This window comes from Triturus cristatus, chromosome 9 (assembly GCF_964204655.1).
Source record: "Triturus cristatus chromosome 9, aTriCri1.1, whole genome shotgun sequence".
Lineage (NCBI taxonomy): Eukaryota > Metazoa > Chordata > Amphibia > Caudata > Salamandridae > Triturus > Triturus cristatus.
Window position 1 is genome coordinate 228380496 of NC_140592.1, and position 26937 is coordinate 228407432.

The 26937-nt window shown below is 43.6% G+C and overlaps 1 protein-coding gene across 1 annotated transcript in view; it reads right to left on the reverse strand.

Moving 5' to 3' along the window:
- Positions 1 to 26937, reverse strand: part of TMF1 (TATA element modulatory factor 1) — a 271023-nt gene that overhangs the window by 227882 nt on the left and 16204 nt on the right. Inside the window, exon 2 of the mRNA XM_085624782.1 lies at positions 1114 to 2357. Coding sequence (XP_085480908.1) covers positions 1114 to 2357 — 1244 coding nt within the window. The remainder of the gene's footprint in view (positions 1 to 1113; positions 2358 to 26937) is intronic.

Sequence of the window (26937 nt, forward strand, 5' to 3'; positions counted from 1 at the left end):
AGATAGGGGAAGGTGATCTTCCTTTTTTCCATTTAGAGGCATAAACCTGGAATTAGCGTGCATTCCAATAGTGCACCATTCCTCCACATCTCACTGTTAAAATTCTTCAAGTAATCTAGGGTTCTATCCATTGGTCAAACTGGAAGGCCAAGAGTGATAAACTAAATGTATGCTACTGGACTTGTAGTATAAACAGAGATAATAAATTTGGACTATAGGTTGGCTAGAGGCAGCGTAGTTAATGTTCTCAGGAAGCTGCTGAAAGGTTTAGGTTTATTTTTGCAGTTTGACATCCTACCTAGGCCATGAGCAAAAGCCCATTGTGTCAAGACTGGATTATAAAGTCTCAGTATGATAACATATGCTGAGAGATTCCATTCAGTAAGCATGCATAGTATAGTTTATGCTACACAATTGACCTCATGGCACAAATATATGCACATACCACACTATAGCGAGATGGAAGGCCTTTAAATTATTGGGCAAATAGCAAGATTTATTAGCTTTATCTGAATCATAGTAACGCTGGGCCAAAAGAGCTCCCGAGTAGGTTTCACAAATCATAGGGCTGCCAGCCCACTTTCTGTTTCTTCTAGATAGAAAAAAGATGCAGCAGTAAGGCACGATGTAGACTAGAGGGGCTGCACTGAAAAGCAGTTACTGAATGTGGAAGGGGCAAGCCATCAATGGTGGCACGCTTTGTGGATAATGGAAGTATTCTTCAATCTGACTGATTTGGAGACTAAGAACCAATGATGATATGAAACAGATGGACTCTATTCAGCTTCATCGAATTTCATTTTTTTTTACTTACTTATGAGACAGGCTGCTTGCAGAACATTCTGCTCTTTTGGGAGAAAATTACACCAAACAACAGAAATACATGAATAGAGGTTGATATCTAGGACACAAAGGCCAGTCAAAGATATAGCAAAGCTTGAGACTAATTAGCACCGCTACACTGGAAGATTCAAAAGGCACAATGGTCTTTTTCTTCCATTACCCGATAAGTATACACACTAACATAGATATGTGCTTGAAATGCTGCTTACTGAGAAAAAGTAAATATACTATCGACATGTTCATAAAGAGCATTTTCAGGAACATCATTACCTTCTGAGTGTCTTCATTTTCACAGGTGACAGAAATATCCTCTGTTTGAAATTCCTGTAGGTCCGCTACCAGTTCCCTGTTAACGCTTTCTTTTTCATTGGTTTCAATAGGTAAAACTAGCATGTCAGGCTGATCCATGTTCACTGGGGTTGCACTTCTTCCCATTTCCTCCATTTCTGCTTCTTCCACAACCTGGACCACCAGAGTTTCATTGAACTCTTCATCAGCTTTATTTTCGAATGAATCGCTTGAATCTGTTTTGGGTGCTGGTGGACTCACTGCAGCAGATATCAATGTACAGCCCTTCCCTGATAGTTCGTCATCTGAATTTATTTCACTTACACTACGGCTGTCCATGGACTGTACACTAAAGGAGTCTATCCTTTCAAAGGCATCAGAAGAGCAGCCACTCTCTGTAAGCTTCGGAAAGTCATCCAAATTACTATATTCAGTACAGGCAGATGCAGATAAAAGTTGAAAGGAAGTCTGCATTAGGTGCAGACTTGATTTTGAATCTGTTGCCTCTTGTCTTGAACTTGCTGAGCTCTCACTCATTGCACTGTCATGGTCCAACACTTCGATGTCACTGGTTGTGGATGTTCCTGAGGAGAACGTGCTAATTGGGGGTGAAGGGGTGTTACTTTGCCTATCTTCAGTTTTTGGCTCTTTTACAATGAGAACACTGTCTTTTGTCTCAGAAGGAAGGGATGCAGACGGCCTTTTAAGTGCACTTGCCAGGTCATCATCTCCTGGGCTATATTCCACATGAACATCTGTTTTTAATACTTCGGCACTTCGGGATGACAGGGGCACCTTATTTACATTTTCTTTGTGCTGATCATCAGGTTTAAACAAATCATGATTTGGTTCAATATTTTCATGAGGTTCATCAGAACTTATTATATGAGGTTGCACAGTTACAGAGGGCACTTCCTCTTTCAGAGTCTCTGTACTGAGCATTTCTGGCTGGTTAATAGCTTCGGGTTCCTGTAAGGTGTTTTTAACATCTTCCTTTGGGCGCTGGGATTTACTTGGGGGTTTAGAAACCACTGTACTACTTGCAATTGTCTGAACATCCACTGGTGTTAGAAAGGCACTGAAGAAATTTTCTGATTCATCTACCACGGTTCTACGGACAGGCTTGGTGATAGCTGTAGTGGACGATACCATCTGCGTCTCAGAATCTTCATTTGAATGAGTCCCCCAATTAGAAACATCCCAGGTCCCAATCGAAAGACTACTTCCTAAAGAAAGAAAAAACACTTAATGAAGAACAGAACACATACATTGTTTTTCAATAAAAATGGTCAAATTATAGAATCTCAATGGCAGCACCATGGAAGAGCATGCCATTGTTATGCACTTTTCTTTTAGAATGTCTGCCACATTATAAACTGATAAACACTGTCCATACACATGAACATGTCAGGTAAATTAGACACCAGAATTTCTCTATATACAATGTTCTGTTTTGAACAGTTTCAGTGAACATAATATATTGTTCCAATGCAGCCTTCAGAAATCACAATAACAACTAAAGCAGGGCCAGCATGATGCCTTTCTCAAGGCAGAACATGATAGATGTGGTCATCATTAGTAACCTTGATACAAACAGCCCATCATTCACCCTAACAGAACTATATTAGTGGGCATGTCAATGTGAGAAACAATCAAATAGTTTGGCATTCCATTGATATCGAATTTCTGTTTGTTCAGGAAGCACTAAATATCACAGCCATTTCAAGGGCATGATTTCTTCTTTTTGTTTCTAAAACTTTTTTTTCCATCTTTGTAATAGATTAACAAATAGAGGACAGTGGCAAAAAACAAATGACAGAATATAACACTGGTATTGTAATGAAACTATAACAGTTCATGGGGAGTGAGTCATACATGTGGCTCTATGTAACATAGTCGGCCAAGAATTCCATGCACAGTTATAGTCCTGTGGGAAGGCAAGGAGACAATCAGCCGGGAGGTATCAGTAAACTATAATAAACAGTCACAATAATTTCACGTACAGCAGCAAACTATGAAATGTTCCGACAAATTCCTCCAGAATCATTGTACTTATCAATTGGGCAGCCTCTTTCAGCCGGTGCAGCAGGTATGTGGCCAAATGCTTCTGGGCCTGGTGGCAGGGACGAGCTGCTCGACATAAAAATCAAGCGGCACATTACCATATAGTAGGTCAGTGAGTCAATGTTTAGATTTTGGTGCTTTTCGTCCACTACACCTGCAAGCCACCGATCATTTTGCTAATAAGAAGGTTAAGGCCACACATTTTCTATGAAGTACTGCTATATCCTCAATATATCCTATAAGGGCTATCAAGGGGACTGCTCAGACTTCTTCTATTATAGCAGACAATGCAGTGGTGACCTCCCTCCACTACAAATACACAATAGTGCAGTACCAAGTCAGATTAAGGAACCCCGTGGGGTACGACATCTTGCACAAAAACATATTGCCTGTGTGGTTGATGGGAACGCCAAGAGTTGCAACTTTGAACATTGAAGAGTAATCATTTCAATTACTCAGACTGTTCTCTAAACAGAATTTACCAAGTTGGTTAGCATGATCACAAAATAAAGAGGTAAGAAGTAAACTTAGAAAATACATCTGAAAACACATTATGGGACTTTACACAAGCCAGAGTTCAACCCAAACAGTAAACAAAATTATACAAGTAATCCTCAAAGCAAATCAAAAAGCAAAAAACATGAGTCTACATGGCGACTTGCAGATTTCGTACCAGAAAAAAATTAACTTCACTGGGGAAGTCGGAGGGGTTTATTTAATGTCAGCAAATCATTGTCATTGATACCTCCTTACAAAGGGAATATGCATATTTTTGTTGCAATGCTTAAAACTTCAATTTGCAAGAAAAGGAACACCAGTCTCAATGGTTTTTTGTATTTTTAACAATTTCTAAATGGGCAAAGATTACTTGCCTGTAATATGGAAATACAAGAATTGAACATTCTGTTTTATGCTGCTTACCATTCTACGAATACTCCTCTTATATCCCTGATAAAATAAAACCAAAACAATGTAGTGCCCCAGTGATAAAGGGGTGTCTATATTCAGAATGGTTATGTAGAAGGGCATGTAGTTCACAAATCCTTCCAAAAATAACTATAAAAACTTCAAATATAATTTACAAGGATTTGACAGTCTATTCAATATGTTGCAATTCCAAAACTGAACAAAGTAAGAATTGTAGTTATAAGGAGGAGGGAAATTCACATTTTATCCAGTCAACTAACATCAGTCACCCATAATAGCCATCAGATTTCTCTGCACATCTTTCTCTATGATCAGATGGTTCATTTGGTATTTGAGTGCATCACGTTACAGAGCGGACCTTAAATAATACAAGTGCCGTGTAGTTCCTACCAATCTGTAGAACTGGCATTGGTCGGACAACATAAACTAAGGGCCTGGTGTCAGGATTGATTCCGGACACCACCGCAAGATATGTTGGCCTATAGACCAGCAAGCTCACAGTGCCACGGTAAGCCCATCTAACCTACCAAGGAGCGAGGGGTTCTGGCAACCACTGAACATGACAGTCCTGACCCCTCAGGGATCGTGGAAACAATACAGTACCTTTCGCTCAGTCACTGGTGCTTACTTATTCTCTGAGAAATGTACATAAAATACACCGTGGGACGTTTTCAATAATATATATTGAACCAACGTTATTCTTGCATAAAATAAGTGTGCTGCAATGATTAGTAGACAGAAACAGATAAGCGCCATTACAAGCACCAACAGCGTAAATAGTAGATATAGTTCTATCATGGTTCTAAACAATAGTATATATGCAGGCATATAAACAAAGCAGTAATCTAGAGTACTCCTACTATGCGAAACATACTCCAAGTGTAATTCAAGTGTGTATAGGTGTAGGGCCAAGAATACGATCCAACCACATTACCTGATGGGATAGAGTGAAGGACCCCATCTTGGTCACTAACTTGACACCCTCACGATATGTCAGACCGCTGCGTGTTGATTTCTCAGCATGCAAGGACCTTCAGTGTCAGTGGAAGTACCTCCTCTACTAATCTATCGGAATGCTCATCTTTTATAATAGAAAGCAGCCTTGTGATGTACGCATAGATTAGTGATGTTGTGGATGTGCTCATTCAGTTCTTGAAGCAGAGGTGTGCTGAAGCTGTGTATCATGCGCTCATAGCAACACAGCAATAACAGTGCTGTCTCCTTTCCAAGGTGAACTGGGACATCCACTGCAGAGCAGATAGAATAAAATCAGTATTCCCACCACAAGTAGCAAGACCAGCGGGAGGCCTCAAAAAACGCTGCCCAACACGGAGTGTATGAAAGATGGAATGACTCCGAATATCATCCGAAAGGTGCTAACCAAGACAGAACCGATACATTTTAAAAAGTGAACTATTCCTTTCGTATTAGACAAGTTAAAGATACGATGGACCAACTCCCCAAAATGCAGCAGGAAGTTAGTGTGGAGTAGGGTCTGTATCTCAGACGAGGACCTTGCAACCCGGAGATCAAATGTCTCTTTGGCTCAAGTTAAGACCACTTCTGTAAAAGGATGGCTTGCAATTTGCTCAGGGAGTCAAATTTTATGTTGGAAGCATTTATTGAAGGCCATAGCGCTGCCTCCCTAACTGTGCAGGCAGGTGGAAACAGTACCTGTGTACAACAAGTGACTATGGAATAAACTGTCGCTAGATAAGCGATGCCCGGGTCTATTCCGCAGCAATCTTGATCATTCCGCATTAAATAGCTCCCATTTGAGAGCAGCCTGAACACAGGATGAATCACAGCAGCTGGGGAGCCTTCAGATAACAAGACAAGTTCGCCATTGAAGCATTGCATGCTCCATAGAGAGAAATGTCCTTGCAAACCAAAGAACCGCTTAATGCGTCTTCACAGTCGGGGCCACTAAGAAAAACTGCATCTATACCTGAACGGTAATGCCCAATACTCATGCACATATCCTTCCCCTAGGGCTTGATATCTGCCTACCTGTTGGTATTGGAGGCAATTTTGTAATTGAAAGTTTGTGACCGGTAGGGTGATGTAACCATGGAGTATCCAGTCAGTGGATGGTGTCTCAGCCACGATGAAAGGTAATTGGTCTAATTTTTCAATGTGCACCATGGTATATTTCGCTTCTCTACATGTCATTGTCATCCATCTTTCGATTAGATCGTATGCTGACAACAGATTTGTACTGTTGTTGTAACGCCATGGCATGTGGCCAGAACGTAACGTTTGTAATGTTCAGCTCAATATTAATATTGACTGTAATTGTGACTGTCCATGCTCTAATATTGACATATTGTGTTCCATTGTGTCAATTGAGGAAGACACTATGTTGCCCAGAGAATATATTCTGGATGATAAAGTGGTCATACCGTTGTGAACCAGAGCCAAAGCCTTTTTTAAATTAATCCAATCAATCTCATGCAATCTCTCAGCAGTTTCCTGTTGAGAAATCTTCCACAGCTCATTGTATATTCCGTACAAAAGGCGCTTTTGACATGGGTTCTGAGGAACCTAGTAAAAAAAAAAAACAAGATCTATGTCATCAGAAAGGAGGGACAAGTGTTGTTTCACCTGGGAGAGGGTTGAGGTCTTTAGACAATCTAGGCATAACTTCCCAACACTGCATGACATGACCACCCTTAAGTGTTCTATCTATACATATCTTTGATCAGGCCTATTGATCCAAAACCCTTTGGTGTTGCCCAGGACTCTAGATTGACACCAATTTGTTTCCACAGTCCAAACCAACCAACCAGTCGAATTGGGATCTGATGAATTGAAAGAACCATTCCATATCATGGTGTCTAGTGTATTCTCACTAAAGTATGTAAAGTGCTGCAAATTCTCGAAACGTGGGAATACGAGGTGCATTCAAACCTTTTGTTTTCGCCATACTTAGACAAGAAGTTTGTTGCACTGTCTTGTTCAGGAAAATCATTTGATTTGGTATGAGGCATGCTCTAAATAAGGCCTCTATGCCCTGAACCTGCCAATCTTTTGTCCCCCAGGTAGATTTTGTGTCTATTATGTCTTTTCAAAAGTCGAAACTCTGTATAGACCGTTGGAAAATAAAGGAGCAGAGTAGATCAGCTTGGTGTTTTTATTAGCATATTTTTCTTTGTAGGTGTAAGTGGGAGCCTGTAAAAGTACAAGGCTGAGTCTGATGTTTCAAAACATGAAACATAAGCAAACTTCTGTGCAAACGTCTTTGAATTACCTTTAGGTGGTGTTGGGCAGTGTTCCCACTGTGTGTAATTATAAAGAGTGCATGGGATACTGGCTTTATGTAAAAAATGGTGATCATACTGCTGGTAACAGAACAGGTCTCCAAAATTTCTTGTACAATCATAATTCATAATTTGAAATGCAGCAGATTGCTCTAAATCTGAAAGCAAATTTCGTACAGTTTCAATGTCCCAATCATCAGAGAAAGTACTAGAGGTGATAATGTCACTAAAGAAATTTTGAACAAATAAAGAATTTTCAAAAGTTCAGTAGGACCATATACATCATACAATACCCTATCCCATACAATTCCTTCAGGAACTGGAACAGCTGTAATGTTCACCAGGGACAAGTCTCTTCGTTCAGGGTGTGATGATGCATGTCATTTAATAACCAAGTTCACACCGTCCGGTCTAGTCTTGGCATCTCAGCAGGTTTTGTAGAACTGGTAGATGACTCGATCTGGGGCATGTTGACAAAGACATCGTCAATTTTCCGAACTGAAATTTCTGCATAATTTCATTGTCGTTCACAGCTTCTCTTTGGAAAGTGGAGTCTTCAGTCGTTATTAAAACTTCCATCTGAACTTCCTATACGGTAGCGAGAGAAGTGAGACAGCTACCCAGGAGCCCACGTGGAGTCTTCAGTCGTTATTAAAACTTCCATCTGAACTTCCTATACGGTAGCGAGAGAAGTGAGACAGCTACCCAGGAGCCCACGTGGCCTAATGTTGAAAATTGGCCACATAAGGTGGTTTGATCAGATCAATTAAGACAAGCCTTTGCCTTGACAGCCAGCAAGAGGTAGGAGTAGGACAGTTATGTTTACCTCGACAGCTAGGACAGGTACAGGCCCAAAGATGGCCCAAATTCTTTTTTGTCCACTATTTTCTCTCTGACCAGTTCCCCAATCTCCGGTACCCAGGCGGGTCTTGCTGTTACTGTTTTCATTTCCCCGGTGGCGGTGCGTTTTATTTGGACATTGTTTTGTAAAGCTCGTATTCTTTAAGGTACTGTGTAAACATCCAAACGATCATTGAGGTCAAATGGTTTTTCAGCCGCCACTGTGCTGACACTATGGAGGTCGGGTACCCACATCCCTACACCAAACAGGAGCTCACAAGGAGTTCGACCCCCCCAGGGATTTTCTTGGCATGTTGTTAAGTGCCCTCTGGACCCCATATAGATGATTGACCCAACTGCTGCCTGAGCCTAATAACCTTGCTGTTAAGGACATTTCTTCCTCTCGGCTACTGAATTTCCCTCAGGATGACAGGGAAAGGAGTTAAACAGCATGGTCACACCCAAACTTCCCATGGCTTCTCTGTAAGCCTGAGAGCTAAACGACAGGCCCGGATTGAAATATAGTGTGCCAATTGTGCATATCCAGATAAAGACTTGCAAATCCTTTCTAACAGTTTGAGCGTCAGCCGAGCACTGTGGCCAAACCTATAGGAACCTAGAGCATGAATCCACTATACTTGTAAGCCCCGTCAGAGTGCAAGGGGCTGCAGTGATCCAAATAGACACACATGAGAGGTTTGTCTAAGATCAATAAAGATGCCTGCAGTGGATGTGCTGCAGTGGACTCCTTCATCTGCTGGCAGATGTCACATTTGAGGACAAAGTCCCTGCTCTGTTTAGCTAGACCTGGCCACTAATAGCGCTGCTTTAGTAGTGAAACCGTAGCAGAGATCCCTGCGTGTGCTGAACCCAGACCCTCATGTGCAGCTAGTATTAATCCCAATCTGTGATCAGTGTTTGGTATTACTCTGTCCCCCACTTCTGGAATTGTAGCATATGGAATGTTTTGCACATCTAATTTGTAGGAGTACTTGGGTGGAAAGCCTTCTGGCTGGGCAGAGCTGTTGCGCGTGGTATTGACAGCTATCATAGTTGTTCCATCTATTCTCGTGCTAGATCGAGTTATTGCAGCAACTGCAGCAGTATGCACTGTTGCCTTGGTGGCCTCAGCCACCATTGAATTCCCTTCAATGGGAACGCCAACACGTTGATGACTCAATGAATGAATAACATGAGCCCGTGGCAGGCTTTCTTTCAGCTTTGCCACTTGTTCCCAGAGCATTTTGTGCTTCACTGAGCAACCTTTGGAATCCCTAAATCGATTCTGATCCCAATAATGTAAATATTCATTATAGGACTGAACACAATAAAATTAATCACACACTATGAGTGTGGGAAATTTGTGTTCGTATTTTGTAGTGCCAGTATCAGGGCTTTTAGTTCTTCCAGCTGCGCCGTACAGTCTCCTAGCGACTGTGTGTGTGTTTTTCCAGGAAGAAACTTTCCATCCTGCATGCGCCCTTTTACAATTGCGCATGCCGCTGAATATTGCTGTTTCGTTCCTACAGCCGGCTGGGCAGATCCATCGGTATAAACAATGCATTCATATTGATCTAGAGGCATTATTTCATTCGGTAGAGGATATTCGTATTCATACTGTAGGAATGCTTGTTTTTGTAATGTAGAATCAAATCTGTAATCTACATCTGTTGCAGTGAGAGAGTTAGCCCATTGAATCAATCGTGAATGCAGTGCTTTAGGATTCAGAATTCTTGCCTTCGTAACGGCCTCCAGGGTCGGTACCGGGGTTACGATAATTATGCATTTCCCCGGTGCTAGTGCTCTCTCTCTCTCACTACAGCAGTCTGTACTGCTGTGAGTATTTTTTTCTGTTGGTGCAAAACGCATTTTAGCGTTTGTGTACAAATATAATGTGTATGCAATAGGTACTGTAGTTGTACCCGGTTGGTCCAGCGACTATGCGGATCACCAGGTTAGTGAGTGTAAATGTTTGGAAGCGATCATGTCAGCTTGTACGTAACATAGGATATCAGTATGTTCCTGTGTCCAATGATGTACTGAAAAATCAGGTCTAATTAGGTTTTAGAAAGGTTTTTAAATCGTAGAAGGTTTCACCCTTTCTGCATAATCCAAAATGTATGTTCTGCCAAAATTCAAGAATCCTAAAATGGATTGCAGTCTTTTCAGTGTCGTCAGAGGTTGAAGCAGCACACATTTTTCGAAAGATTGTGCCGCCAGGCTTTTGCCTTCACTGTTATTCATTAGGGTGGAGCTGTGTGCATTCTGTACTGCAAATGTGTGCGTGAATACTTTTATATGTCTTTAATTAAGACTAGACAATATGAATTATCGTGTTTCATTACTGAAGCAAGGGATTGTTCATAGGAGAGGTGCAAGTCTCCATCACACCCTCGTAATTAAGTTGATCTAGAATCTCCCCGACTTATTTCTTTGCCTCATGTTTAATCGGGTATGGTCTCTGAGGTTGAGGAATTAATTTTAATGGGATTTCTTGATGAGGTGACTCCACATCCCACCCAACATGGTTGTGGTAAAATGCAGAAATTAACACTAACACCCACTCCTGCGTGTATGAATTTTTAACTGATTCGGGTACGAGGTCAGAAAAAGCAGGTAAAATCACTTCTTCTCCCATTGAGCAATCCATTACAAACTCAGGTGACCAATCCTTTTCAGCCAAAAGAATGACGTAACCATAGGTCAGATTCTCCCAAAAGAGACCCTTCACTTTCCTGGGTATGTCCCCCTCCATTTGGAGCGTTATTTCATATAAATGATGAGGGACACTTACCCTTGTATCAGGTGTTTCCACCATGATATGCTCACTCAGCTCTACTACCCACAGAAAGTCCATCAGGATCTGGCAAGCTATGGTAACTTCGGCCGCGCTGTCCAGCATCGTCACTGCCCATTCCCCGTTCAGAAGTAGAGTCCTCAGTAGCCTGGGCATTTCTAATTTTAATACTGGCTACTATCTTTTTAAATTGAGGTTTTGTAGTCTTTTCCTTCCTGTTTAATGATGTAGTCCAAAGTGCAATGTGTCTCCCTTTTTGGCTTGATTCACTCTTCCGATTTGTACTCTGACCGCCTGTCTCTCTCCAAACACTTTTTCGGATGTTTCCTGAAAGGAACGAGATGCACGTGTATCAGTATCCAGATAATTGTCAGGCTTTCTAATGTGGTCCTGGTTTTTGCAAATTATATCTCCGGTCAGTGTGTTCCTGTTGAGGAGACTCACCCCGTGACTGTGTTTTGTTTGATTTATTTTTTTGTTTATTATCCCATTTCTTCTTTGAAGAATTGGGTGCTTGCTTACAGTTATCTCTTTTAGAGCTACTCTTAACTATTGGTTTCCCATGTTTGGTTCCCAGATTATGTCTGCCTAGAGAGGCATATGTATTTTCGATAATCTTAGGTAATTCGCGCTCCTGCTGTGCGGGTGTAAATTCCCTCAGGCATTGGTGTACAGCCAACGATGCTGCCTCCCCTTTTATGTTGCTCAACATAATGGTAGATACCTGGGCAAAATTGCAATCAGTTTCCTTCCTAGATTTAAGGCAGGCTCTGCCCCGTACTCATTCTGAATCTGTTTCAGTACATCTGGTATGACTGCTATTGAAGGGATACCCTGTGTTCTGGTGTATTTGGCAGTGAAGACTGTACCCCAAGTGGCACAATCTTCTAACTGGGGAGCCATCCCCATCGGAAAGCAAATAGTCAGTATTCAATGTTTTTCCTGAGGGCCCGTATGGGGAAAGACTGCTTCAAGCTGTGCTGTTTTTTGTGCTGTCCATTACGGGAATTGCTCCCGGCTGATGGGAGCCTTTCCCATAATCGAATTCAATGTTTGCGGGCTAACACCTTTGGTAGCCATGCGTAGCTGAGTAGCCTGAGCAGCACCCACAGGTTGGACTGTCATGGTTCTCATTAACAAAAATTGCTCCCGCCCTCCATTCTACCTCTACCTCTCTCCCTTCCTCGGTCTCACATAGTACAGCATCTCTGCCAATGCCCAATTTGGATGATAGAACTTCGAAACAGCAAATGTAGAACTGAAAGTAGACAACACTGTTAGCAGCCAGGTAGTTGCTCTATATAGCAAGCTGCATGTCGCCTTCAAGCAATCACTGTGGTATTGGACTTTGTTACTCATCATACTCAGTGATATTGTTGATATTCAGTGAGAAGTGTTGAGCAATGGTTGGTGGTATTGTTTTCTAGGGAAGATTTGAGACTAGATGCCAAAAAAATATTTACACTAAATTGCTTACTACAGAGGTAACCAACATATTAAATACAAAGTAAGACTCTTGTAATAGAGTGTTTTACAAATTGCAGTACAAAAATAAGTTACCAAAAAAACTCTTGAATTCAGCCCGACATAATGCTCTATATTACAGCAATATTTATCATCATAGGGCAGCAACACTGTCAGAAAATGATTGCAATAAGGTTTCCTTTTCTGCCATGGTATGAGCCAATATGGCCATTTTATCTGTTTTGTGCCTAATGGCTTATTTGACACCTATGGGGGATAGGGGACAGTGTACCAGATTGGTATTCATACAGCTTGGCAAAGGGAAATGCAATGTGTGATCCTCCCAGGGAAGGCAGCCCCTTAAGCTACCTCTCCAGCAAAGGAAAGGACACCCAATGGATCTGCCTCATGCAACCCTAGTGGGTAACTAGGAAACAACCCAGCACCAATGCATCCTTACCTGACCAGCTAGACTAAAACTACCAAACATCTGTTCAGGATCTGGATGATACTATGCCTTCCCATTGCCACCATCATACTAGCAAAATGTATCACAAAATCATCTAGTTAAGTGGACAGACCTTACTGGAATTGGGCAACATGTGAACAGAACCAGAGTAGAGTAATTTTTTGTCTAAGCTTTAATTTCAGCAAAACACTGCCAGGTACTGCCTTAAAGTGTGGTAGTCACCTCCAGGCAGCAACCACCATTACCGCCAAGAGGGAGGCCATGTTATTTGACATACTATTAACCAAAGTGAAATCAACACATTTCAAACAAAGAGCTTCACACTTTAGTAGATTTTTGAAAATTACAACTTTTAGATTATGTTTTGCCCCCACATTCTGGGGCGCTTGAAGAAAGAAAAGTGTCAGGAGAACTGCTTTCTGTTCCAGGGGCTATGGATTGCTTTAAACATCAATCACTGTGCTCGGTTTACATCAACAAGTGCTGCAGCAAGGATACACAGGAAAACAAATGCAGTGAACATCTGCAAGAGGCAAGAACTGGGTAGGCAAGGATGTGTGATGTGGTTTGTTACTTCAATGCCTAGGGCCACTCTTTAAAACATCAACTGAAATACGTTGTCTCTACTGGTGCCAATATCCCAAATTAAAAAAATAAGTGTTGACCATAGAGTTGCATAACATCTACATTTCTCCTATGAACAGTTTCTCTTTACTGTTCCTCTGTACTGTTCTTCTAAAGTTAAATGTTTCAATAGGTTAAATGTGGCCCAATAGGGCTTAATCGATTTGGGTGGAACCATAAAATGATAAATACTTGGGAGATGCCAAGGGTTGTGTGCTTATTCATTGGTCTACATTTGTGCAGCCGACTTGAAAGCAGCCGCTCAAGTGACCTACCCTTTATCTCTCACCCTGTTTAAACTGGTTCAACTGAGTAACGTCACAGGGCAGGCTCCAATAAAACATGGTTTACATGCCCCAACCACCCCTTTATTTTAACATTCTAGTATCTCTCCTTTCTCATTGATTCCCGAATGCGTTTCCAGTGTGAAAGGTTATTGCCTCAATTATCCTGCTACCTCCAAATGTCAAAGATCTCCCCTTGGTTCCCTGTTCGGTTTCACTTCCATGCAATCAATGCTCCACACTCTTCTCCCCTATTATGGAAGTGTTTACCTTGATGTATCCCATATCTAGGGGTACAAATATACCATGATAAAACAGATCTCCGGGAGGGCAACGTGGGGAAGATTATACGGGGAACGAAAGCCAATTTCGAATTCTGGGGAACCCTCCCTCTTTCTGTGGCGGGCAGGACGTCTTTGCTAAAGATGGGGCCTCTTCAAAGACTCCTCTAGATCTCTGGGATTCTGCCAATATGGATCCCAGTGGATCGGTTCAAACAGCTCCGGACAATGGTGACTGAATTCCTGTGGGGGGCAGGAAGGAGGAGAGTGGCTTTGGTGACCTTAATAAGGCCCAAGATGGATAGGGGACTGGCGGTGCCAGACTTTGAATACTATTATATTGCAGCTCAACTGCAATGGCTAACGAAATGGGTGTCCAGCCAACTTCAGGGAACAGTACAGCAGGGTGATGGAATCCCCACTCCGGACCTCCTTCCCAGAACAGTGTTGAAACTACCTGTATCAGAGAGAGAAATTAATGCGGAAGAGCATGTGGCCCACAAATGTTGGGTCAGAAGGTCGCAAAGGGATAAAGTGAGATGCCCTTATACACCGGAGATACCATTAAAGTATTGTATGGCATTGCCTCATAGGGCAGACTGGAGGAGCCTAGGAACATGGGAGGAGGCTGGAGTGCTCACCATAGGGCAATTAATTGTATCAGGATGGCATGTTATTACCCTTTGAAGAATTTAATGAGTATAATGGGATGCCATGGGGTGACTTCGTGCCACATGCGCCCTTAACTGCAGCAATACATAAGCATTGGGGAGCTGGCCTTACTGAACCTGGATTAGATGAAGGTTGCCAATATGGGTAATGGCAGCGGGGACATTTAAGGCGGTCGCCTGTTTGTACAGAAGGCTGAGCCGTGCAATACTCCTTCCACTTAGTGAATTACAACAGAAATGGGAAGAGGGCTTAGGAGAACCCTTTGGGGAAAAAACATGGGGACAATTAACGGAAAGGGTAAGCGAGGTCACTAGGAATGCCCGATTTCAGCTGGTTAATTTTTACGTATTCCATCGGGCGTACCTTACCCCAGGGCACATTAATAAGTATTTTAACATAGCTACTGTCGCGTGTTCCCGCTGTGGCGAAGTAGGAGCGGAGTTCCTTCATATGTTCTGGAATTGCCCAGAAATAGAGAATTACTAGCGGGAGGTGACTGAAATTTTTTGCGGAAATTACCGAGAAAGAAGTTAATATATAACAGCAGGATATTGCTTACTACACAGATTTCCACATACTTCCAAGAACAAATTCACCAGCAAATTTCAGGATGTAGGCTTAGTATTAGCAAAGCGAGATATCACGAGTCACTGGAAAGCGAGGGGGGGTCCCAGCATAAGCAGGTGGAGAAGAGAATTTGAGCGTTGGGCAGGCTGTGAAGGAACGGTTTGCGTGCGGGACGCTAAGCTGAATGGGAGCGAGAAGACATTAGACGCAGCCAGGGCGTGGGAGGCTTTGATGCTGCAGTTCAAGCAGCTCAATGACATTTCAGAAGAGTGAGACCGAGGATAGCCGGGGGTGAATGAAGTGCTTAATAACCCAAGACACGCCTGGGGGGGGGGGGGGGGGGGTAGAGGAGGGTGGAAGTTACTGTTTGGAGGGTGGGAAAGGGGGTTGAATTATGTACTGTTTCACTTGTAGGCATGTGCTTAGCAAACACCTACTACTGAAGCTCCTGAGGATGTGGAGTCAGGATATGGACATTAACATAGTACTCTCAAATTGCATATGTATCAGATGTGTGCTTTAGCTGGCTTGCCAAGTTGAGCAACCGCCTGTATTGTATGATGCATTGTCTTTCAAATGACCAATAAAGTTTGCTTACAACAACAAAAATGGAAGTGTTTACCTTCTCCCCTATTAAGGATGTGTTTACTGTCCATTATCCTGCCTCCTACAGTTATAATACATTACCCACATCAATGTCCCATTTGGACTTGAGCGTCTTCCAATCATCATCAAAATATCTTTATTCGGATATTGAAACATCCAAGAAAAGAACAATGCATTTACACATTTCACAATACAATAATATGAGCAAATGATCTTAAAATAATTAAAATAAGTAATTTCTACAGGGTCTGTCCGGGGCCTTAATAACAGGATTACACGAGAACTAATAAAAAGGCTGAGAATTCATAGAATTTTAAAGTGCAGGGTGCTAATAGCTATAAAGTACGAGATACCAACACAGTGAAATTATTTAAAATGCATGATCATAGCCGGTTTAAAACAATACCTTATAAAATAAGCTATAACATATTAAAACATCATAAAACATCCCAAATACACTGTACCATACAATTCATAATTTACATACGTCCTCGGTAAGGTCTACTGTTGTGTGCAGAATATATATACAAGTTTTAAGAGGGAACTTTTAATCATAAAACCCAACCCTCTGTGCCCAACAAGCAAAGTTGCTTACACCTCACGTCTAGACTTCCTTAATTTTGCAGCTAGTCTTAAAAAGTTCACGGTGCAACACAAGGTAAGGGGTTCCGAGGAGAGTTTCAGGTATAAGAGTGCTACCCTGACTTGGGTAAATTTATTCACTCTTAGGATGGTTTTTAAGAAAACTGCCCGCGGGTATTCATATAATAGACAAAAGAATACAAAATGGAGGGTATCCTGCGGAGATCCCAGATCGCAGCCCCATGGACCCTTTGATCCAATATCTCTTGTGAACCCTGCGGGGACAGCTAAGATGTGATGTAAAAGATCCAGTCTGAATCTGGTCATTAAAAATCTATCATTTTTATTATATATCTGCGCCAGGTAAGGTTCTAAACCTGCAACAGATTTCGTTAATATGTGTGATCGCACTGACCCTTTCAGTATTTCACTGTCTTCCCGGGCGCAGGCTAGACGCCTGAGGTATTCTGCTTTTATAACTACTTTTAACTGGGGCGTCAGGGACGTGGGCTCATCAAAACAACTAGCAAAGCCCAGCCACTTCAACGTATCCTTCACATATTTAAGCCACGGTATCCTATGTCCTTTGTCCCTATTAATACAATCTTTGATTATTTTTCTACTTAGACTAGCCTCAGGGTTGGTCCAAATTTTAATCCAACACATTATTGGTTTAATGCTTAGTCTATCAGTAATGTAAGGGAACCCTAGCTCCTCGTGAACAATGTGGGCCGGGATACTTTGAGGGACTTGCAGAATCCTTCTAAGAAACTTGTTTTCCTCCAGTTGTATCATGGAAGTGTTTCTGAATCCCCAAACCTCACTCCCGTACATAATTTTGGAGCAACAGATTGAGTTATATAAATTCAATATTTCATTCAGTGACCAGCGGCCTAATCTCGTAGCTCGATTCATAATTGAGCCCATTGTACTCGACTGTTGTTTAAATTTTTCTGAGATTAGTGTGTTAAAATTGAGGTGTTTGTCGAAAATTATCCCTAGATAATTAAAAACCTCGACCTTCTCTAATTTGTGACCCCCAATTTTAAAAATAAAATTCCTCGTTGGTCTTTTTCCTGCTTCCATGACGTATGATTTTGTTAAATTGGGAGATAGGTCTAAATTTGCAATAAACCCACAGAAGCCATCAATAAGAGACTGCAGTCCCCTCCCTGTGCGTGACAGGAGTACTGCGTCGTCCGCGTATAAGAGGACAGGTATGCTTCTATTGGCCACTCTAGGACAATCTACCCCCAGCTCTCCAAGTGCTTTGTCCAAACCATTTATATATAGCGTAAATAAAAAGGGCGCCAGGATGCAACCTTGTCTCACACCCCTAGTACATGAGAAATGGTCAGTAAGATTCCCCTCATTACTGTATCTGACCTGGGCTGTTGTGTTCATATGTAATGTTTTTAAGATGAATATCAAACCTGAATCGACCCCTAACAGCTCTAAAATCTCCCACAACTTTTCCCGGTTAACCCGGTCAAAAGCTGCTGTCAGGTCCATGAAGGCTAGAAAGACTGTCCCCTCGCCTGCCACGGTGTACTTTGCCACCAGGTTGTATAGGTTAAGGCATTGGTCCGAGGTGGAACGGCCCATTCTAAAACCGTACTGGGTATCGGTAATGATTTCATTTTCCTCTGCCCAGTCCATTAGGCGGTTTAGGATTACCTTCCCTAGAACCTTTGCTGACACGTCAATTAGTGAGATCGGGCGATAACATTGAGGGTCGCACTTGTTGCCCTTTTTAAATAGGGGAACAATGCTAGCAGTTGACCAAGACCTGGGCATTCCCATTTCAACTGCCGTGTTAAAAACTCTCGTGAGTATAGGTGCACACAGGTTGACCTGGGACAAAAATAAGTCGGGGGGGATCCCATCCGGTCCTGGGGCCTTATTCCGTGTCAGGGCGTGTATTCCATCTTTAATCTCACCCACTGTAAACTGCGACCAAGAGCTTGGTAAAATGCCCACATCTGTAGTTTGTCGAGCAGTGGGGCTGCCATGATTATACAGATTTTTAAAATGAGACCCATGCTTTAGGCAGGACATTGCAAGCCACCTTCTCGTTGTTCGGTGCCTGGAAACTGGGGTCATTAATCACCTTCCAAAATCTTGACATATCTCTCTTCTCAGCTGCCTCCCTCAAATTCTCCCAGGCCTCGTAGTGGATAGTGTATTTCCTCTTTTTTATGGCCAGTTTGTATTGAGCTCTGCATTCCACTATCCTACTCCTATCCTTAGGTACTGTTTTGAGTGCCCGTTTCAATTCTTTTTGGGCTCTGGAGCATGCTTTGTCGAACCATTTTGGTGAAAGATTAGGCATAGGCGATGATTTGGCCCTCAGTAACCTGTCAATGTCCCTTGCCATACTTTCAAAAGCACTTATCAGTTCTTTAACCTCGACTTCCTGGTTTAAGCACTTCCATATCCCACTTTCTGAGGATGCAATGAGTTTTTTATAAAATGCTTCCCCATCTATGTTGGTCCAACGTATACGCCTGCCCAGGTCAATTGCTTCCAGTGTTCCCCTCGTCATCCTAATCCTTGACTGCGTAGGTAAATCCAAATCCCTCAGGGACAACACCAAAGGGTTATGATCACTAAAAATACTGATTTCTATACTAAAATCTATGATCTTACATTTAAAACAATGTGAAACAAAGATAAAATCAATAATTGTATCCCTGCCCCTGCCTTTAAAAGAGGGATTAATGGTATTAAAGTTCCTGGGCTTGATTAAGTCCATCGTGGGGGCTAAATCATATATGCCCAGGATCTTACTTAGTTCGCTGCCTTCCATTGTGTGCTCCAAGTGCCAATCCTTTATAGATGGACAAGAGTCCCATTTTCCCCCTCCCCATTTCAAGTATGGGCATTGGTGACAGTTAAAATCGCCCACTAAAATCAAATTTGGGGGGCTAATTCCCCTGATGTGCAAGTCTGCCAATCTGTCCTTGAGCTCGTTCAACCTCTGCATTGATTGGCCCGCATTATAGAAGTTTATCAAAACAAATTTTAAGCCCTTCTTGCAATAACTGATACCCTGGATATTGTCTGAGCTCCAGCCCAGGACATCCCAGGACCCTTGTAGGGAGAGAGACACATACGTTATTAAACCCCCTTTAGCTCTTCCCATTGTAGATTTTCGGGCGGGAACAAAAAACATTTTATACCCCTCTAGGTGCGGGGCACTACTGTCCGTCTCCCACATTTCCTGTAGGCAGATAATGTGGAATTTTTGACTGAAATCCAACCATTCGTTATTTTTTAATTTGATTGAGATCCCTGCGATGTTCCACGATACCACCCTAAGTTCCTCAGCCTCGTGATTTATCTCTCTCCTACCTGGGATAGCCTGTGTTTGGGGAGAAAGTCCTGCTAGACAACTCATTGCCAATACAATACTCTTGTCTGAGGGGTTAAGCAAAACCTCATTTGGGTGGATATCGGATGAAAGAGGATTTCCCATGGGACCCACAGTATCCCTTAGCATTGGGCTAGCTGGGAGAGGGGGAATCTCCCTGTTCGTGCCTTGGGCCAGTCAGTCTAGTTCATCCATCACTGCCGCATCAAACAACGGGATGAACCTGTTTGATACTGAACCCAGTCTGTTGGCCCTTGTGTTTGGAATTTCCCCTCTTCTGCGTGTCACTTGGCCTGACTCTTTTGAGTAGTCCCTATAAAAAAAGTTCAGGGGGAGCATCTTTATGGTCGTCCCTCTGTCAAAAACCCCGTAACTGGAAATAAGCAATTCTTTTACCAGCTCCGGGTATCTGAAATTAACAATAACGCAGTCTCCTGCAAACTTTTTCTCAGAGGGACCAACCCAGGCTACCCTCCTTGCCATAAGGATGTGGCTACTCTGTAGCTTAAACTCCTTCACATTGTTGTACATCCAATGATTAACCTTATTTATCAGGGAGCTTGTGGACTCTTCTCTATCCTGGTTATGGGCTGGAACCCCCGCTAAGACTATCGTGTAGGGACAAGAAGCTGGGGGTAAATCCAACGTTTGCAGCCCCGGTGTACAATGCACCTGATCATCTAGGGAGCTATTGGCTGCTACGAGCCCTTTTTTACTACCCTCATGTTGTGGTCTATGGGGCACAATAATAGAGGGAGTGCCTTTATCCTTACTGGAAGTGGGATCAACACTCCGCTTATTTCCTGCCAACCTACTTCTGTTTTCACAGGGACTGACAGGGCAAGGTACAATCCCTAACCCTTCATGTCTCGAACTCAGTGGGGGCACTGGGGGTTCACCGCTATTCTGTTCTAGAAGCCTACTAACTTTCTCCTCTATTCTCTTTATATGTTCCACTATGGGAGCCAGGTGTTTAAGAAAAAGGGCTTCCAAATTGGCCTCTAATGTTTTCATTATCTCCCGTGACCATTCCGCCCCATTTACAGGAGAGCGAATTTCACGGTGTTGGCAGGCTGACCTGTTTCTCCCGTCCTCAACAACTTTGGGATCTTTTCTAGGCCCACCTATTTTCGCTTTATTATCTATTCTATTTTTGTTGGTCCCGTTGCTTTGTGAGATAACCGTGGTCCTTGTGACCTCTGAGGCAGCAGTTTCTAGGGGAGAAACTGGCACCAATAACGCTTTTTTTGAGCGGGTAACCACTTCCCTTTCCCTCCTTATTAATGCATTGGGCTCCCTCTCCCCTCCAGGTGTAATACCCTCCTGCTCTTGGTCTCCCTTTGCCCCAATGCCCGATGTTTCCACCACCAAATTTCCCTCCAATCTCACAGGGGAGAGGTCATGTTGGTGAATGGTGTTTACAGACCCCTCCAAAATCAGTGGCTCTCGTTCCCCACGTACTGGTGTGTTAGTATGGACTTGTGCAGTGGTAACGCACTGGGTTACGCTATGGACAGGGAGTCCCTGACTTGCTATGGTACTTGCCCCTGGCGTAACACATTCAGCTATTGTCCCCAGCGACGAACGTTTATGTGCCAGAAGGGAATTAAGGGACAGCCTACGCTCTGTTAGCTGTATTTCGTGGGTCAACAGGGATTCGGCTCGTGTAATAAATGCATCCAGAGTTCCCTTTACTCCACCCCCTAATCTAATTGGGTTTTTTTTGGTTTTGCCCATGTCACAACTTCAGGCTCACAAACTTATATTGTCGTGTATCTACTTCCTTGGCCTACCAAATCTCAAGAAGACACTTGGGACTAACCCCGAGAAAAGTTACAATGAGTACTAACCAGCGCTATCAACCCAAGTGAACAGCCTGAAACACACAAATAGCAATGCACCTTGACAGGCCCCCTACTGGAAGCTGGAATACCTGTATCTGGGGCTCAATGTACCAAACAGTGGGTAGCCCTCGAGCCCCCTCCCTCGACTTGTCTCGACAGTCCTCTTGTGAATACGAAGCTGCAATTGACAATCTTGTTTCGGGAACCAAGAGAATCGGCCCAGCCCGGCCTCCCTCGGCCCCTGACGGCCACAGATGGTCCCGCCCTTGTCCCGGGCTTAACCCGCGCGCGGACCCGCGTCGCGGGGACTGCAGCGATGTTTTATGCGCCTCCTAATCGGAAATCGGCGTCAGCGTGTCTCCAGCCGCTGGGGCTGCTGGGGTGTGTAGTCCCCATCTCCGCTCCGCGGCCGCGATAGCTGGTGATGCGGCGGCGGGAGACGGGAACAACTTGGCGCAGGAGGGGCGAAGGAAGGGTCCACAAGCCACAGACCGGGAAAGAAAGCACTGGCAGGTAAGTAAATCAAAACTGTATAAATGCAGGAAGATGTGTTGGGGAATACATGTTAATTTGGGCACAGGAATTCCATGTACCTCTAGGAATGTTTTACCCAAGATATCCACTTCTGTTCCATTTTCCTTTAATGTGCATGTGATCTAATTCATGAGGAGCATGACTGTTCTACTTGTAGAGATCAATTCTAAGCAGCTAGTGCCGACTACAGCCACAGAGTTACATATGGGCTGCACTAGAGTCTTATCATGCCCATCCAAATCCCCTTCTGTATGATGGATATTGGAATGAAAGGCAAACATCTTTTTTCATTATATCAGATACTGGAAGTACTTTTAAAGCTTCTAGAACGTGAGCAGGACTCTAACAGCAATATGGCTGCAGAGAAGCTGCCAGTTTCGTCTGTTTACGAGATAAGGGTGCAAAATGCAACCCAATGAAGCAGAGAACCAGACAAGTCTTGCTTTTCAGAAACAAACTTGAGGCAAAGTTGAAGCATTCCTGAAACAGAAGTTCATTGTTGGTCTTCCGAAAATCCCAGACCTGAACTTGTAATAGCTGCATGACCAACAGAGGCTGAAAGGGTTCCAGGTAGAGAAAAGGGAAAGACTATGCCCTGTAAATTGATATGAGCCAGAATACAGAATATTGTTATTAGTTTCAGACGCCTCGATTGAGAAGCATGAGACAGAACAGAGGGAACAAAGAGCCACTGAACGACCAATCACATGAAGATTTGCATATATTTAGATCTGTATCAGCATATTATCCTAAATGATAAGAACAACAACTCAAATGCACGTCCGTAAATATGGTATATTCTACTAAACTGGATATGCAATGCAGTCGATTTCCTTAGATTCTTGCAAAGATTTTACAGTTTAGGTGTAATAATGATAGTGGTCATTAATTAGCAGGAGACGTGAGCAGAATCAAGTTTGTAAACGACTACAAAAGGCGTCTTGGTGTTCATTCATTTCGCTTTACCAGACTCAGGGAAGTATTGGAATAACTTTAGCATTTGGGGTGTCTGAATATGTGGAGAAAAATCATGTAAAATCAAGAAATATGAGCCTCTCTACCCAAGGCATTTCCTTATGGCATGAAGACTAAATCAAATTTGATTCTTCCATTAATGTAACATGAGACTCCCAGTTTTACTCTCAGTATTTTGAAAGGTTAATTGTGCCACGATAGCTATTGATTGGACAGCACTACACCCACAAAAAATCTTTCCATAAATTAAAATTCTCAGACAGCATCAACTGATTCAAGAGCTATTAGTGGGAAAATCACATTCATTTGGCTCATTGAAGTAACAGTGGGCCTGGTTTTCAAAGGTAAACTTACACTTTTTGAACGTTTATGATTGCTTGGTATTCATCAAGGGATTTACTAGTAGTATCTTTATGAGTGCAGAGTCTCCGCACATAAAAAAAGAACTGTCCTAAGTACACTGCTCTGGTAGACAATATGTAGTAAATCCTGACATAACTATTGTGTGCATACAAATAAAAAGTAAAGCCTGGTGGTATACAAATCCTCTAAATAGCTTGCAAAGCTTGAGGTTTACACATAAGCACATACGTTTTCAAACCTTTCAGGACACCAAGTAGTCTGTTTAACTTGTGATCCACTGGATTGTTAAAGTATATTAGTACTGGCTGATATGCACAAATTCCACTTTAAGGTGCACAAGCATATATCAAACAAACTTCAGTCTGCATTTTGTGGCATGGCTAGGGTCCGTCTGCCATCTGAGTTTTCTAAACACAAGATCCCTGGCACTTCTGACTTCTTGGGGTCACAAGAACCATGCCATTTTTAGGTCTCGTCTGACCCAGCGCATGCGCTGGTCTGGCGAGACTTATTGAGAGGGCTCCAAAAAGTGCTACCAGGCCAGCCTAGAGCCACAGTGCATGTGCACGGGCGAGCGCCGCGCTTTACCGCCATTACTTTCGGTTTCGCGGCCGCTTTGATGTTTGATCGTGATCGCAATCGCGATCACTTTCACTTTCGCGGCCGCACGGCCGCTTTGCATAGCCAATAGGTCTCGCTTTTGGGACCTTATGAGTATTTAGTTATGCAACTGTTGCATGGCTAAACACTTATAAGGTCCCAAAGGCGAGACCTATTGGCTATGCCAATGCTTGTTTGCCTTGAAGTTAGTCAACAGCAGTAGAACAAATTTTTAATACAAAAACGAATCCGGCAGAGTATTCAATAAAATACAAAACAAACGATTAAGCATAGGTGTATAACTTCACAATGAGAATCACAACATGAGAGGAAAAGGTTAGGGTGGAAACCTACCAATTAAGACCGTTATGCCGGAAAAGATGAAATGGTATGATGTTTGGAGAAATCTTGTTGTAGAGAGTACAAAAAGCTCTTAGTAGGGCAAATGGGACATTCTTCCAACATAAAAAAAGTATTATAATCTCAACATAGATGTGTCTCTTGGACATCTGGTTTTACATAATGAACTACTGAGGCAAAAAAAGGATAAGCATTTAGGGAGAACGCAAAGGGTTGTGTTACACTATGGAAAATAAAAACAAATGTGTGTGCTTATGTTGGGGACTGAGTAAGAAAAACATAAAAAGACAGTCCTTGTCAGACAAAATAGGGACAAAACAGGAAACACTGTCAACACAAGAAGGTTAGATATTTCCAAGTCAAAATATACCCAGGCAAAACAAAGACAGGTGAATCAAAATACAGAGCGTGCAAGTTTAAACAAGCATTAGAAATGCAAAAGGTCTCGCAATTGTTTCAGGTAGAGGTATTAACATTGCAAATGGTAATGCAATTTACAGAATTAAGTGATAAAAGGTCAAAGCAAGCAGAATTATTGGAAAAAAAGAACAGCAAAATGAAGTGTATATTTCTTTGTAAAACAGAAACGGACAGTAAATATTTGTGAGAAAGTGCCATCTTTCTTGCATGGTATGCACCCACTTTTTGCTGAATTGCTGAAGGTACTTTGACTGAGTGTGCCCTGGGCTCCTGCCAATCAGGTGCCCAGGGCCTATGTCCCTTCCCTAAACCAAAACCTCCAAATTGGCAAACCCTGGCCACATGTCAGCCTCTGGTAAATGGTACCCTAGGTTCCCTAGGGCCTTGTGACCAGGGAAGGCCTCTAAGGGCTGCAGCACTCATTGTGCCACCCTTAGAGGCCCTGTACCCTAACACACACACACTGCCCTTGCAGGCTGAGTGTCTGGATACAGGACAAAACAGAGAGTCGACATGGCACACATCCCTGTGTGCCATGCCCACAACCTACACTGCCCTGGCATACATCAGCCACCCCTCCAGCTGGGTGCCCTATGCCAGTGGTGTGGGCACAGGAGCATGAGCCCAGTGCCCCTACAGTACCCAGGTCCATTCCTGGGCCCTGTAAGTGCAGTGCTGCCATTTAAGAGTACATGGTGCTGGGAGCTTGTCAAACACGAACTCCACAGCACCATAATGGCAACACTGAAGACTGAGAAGTTTGGTATCAAACTGCTCAGCACATTAAACCCACACTGATGCCAGTGTGGGATTTAATGTACCAAGCACCACAGAGGGCATCTTAGAGATGCCCCCTGAAACCTAACCTACAATCCACGTCTGGTCTGAGAGGCTGCCCAGGCTGCCACACAGCAGACATGTTGCTGAACCCCTGGGTAGGTGAGCCCCTGCTCTCCTGGGCCTGCAACAATGCACATCCTGGGCGAGGAGCTAGATCTCCTCCCCCAGGATGGGCAGGGGGAAGCTTCAAAGGCATGCCGCCTCTGTGAGCTTCCCCAGGCCACTTGCAACCCCCCAATCTGGCGGGAAGCTTGGCCGGAAACCCCAAATAAGGACAGGGGATGTGCCAGCCTGCCAACCCCACCCCTCAGGTGGGGGAGGCGAGGTGAAGCACATCTCCGGGCGCTCGCCATCATGAAGATGGAAGGCCCTACCCAATCAGGACTAGGCTACTGCCCCCCTCCCACAGAAGAGTGGCAGAATAGGGGGGTGTACCCACCCCAGGACAGGGACCCATTGGTCCCTGCCCTTTACCTACCTGTAACACCCCTAAATCTAGTATTTAGGGGCACCCTGAACCTTCCTTCCCCAGATTCCGAAATACAAAGAAGAGCAAGAATAAAGAAGAACTGCCCTGCAGCTGCTAAGAAGAGGAAGACACCAACGGCTTTGGCCCCAGCCCTACCGGCCTGTCGAGCCTCGAACCTGCTCCTGCTCCTGCTCCTGCTCCAACCCGGCATCTCTTGTGGCCAGCAACCTCACAAACCCTGGAAGACCTGGCTACCTTTTGGCTCTAAGCACCTGGGACTCCCATGAGTAGAGGCTCTACTCAAAATCTGCTTCTAATCCCTGGCATCAGCCCGGGACCGCGAACCCTTCACACTCTGCACCCGCCAAGCCTGGCCTGTGCCGGAGTGAACAAAGACCACAAGGACGACCCCACGGCGACTGTGACCCCGAGTCCGGCACCCAAGGACTTCCCTCGACGCTCCCGACGACGCCTGCAGCCTCAGAACCAGGTGCCCCCCCCAACCGCGATCAACAGAGGGTAAGATTTCCCGATACCAAAAGGCACCCCTGCACCCGGCGCCCCGCGGCCCCCTGTGCCCAACTCCGGGGT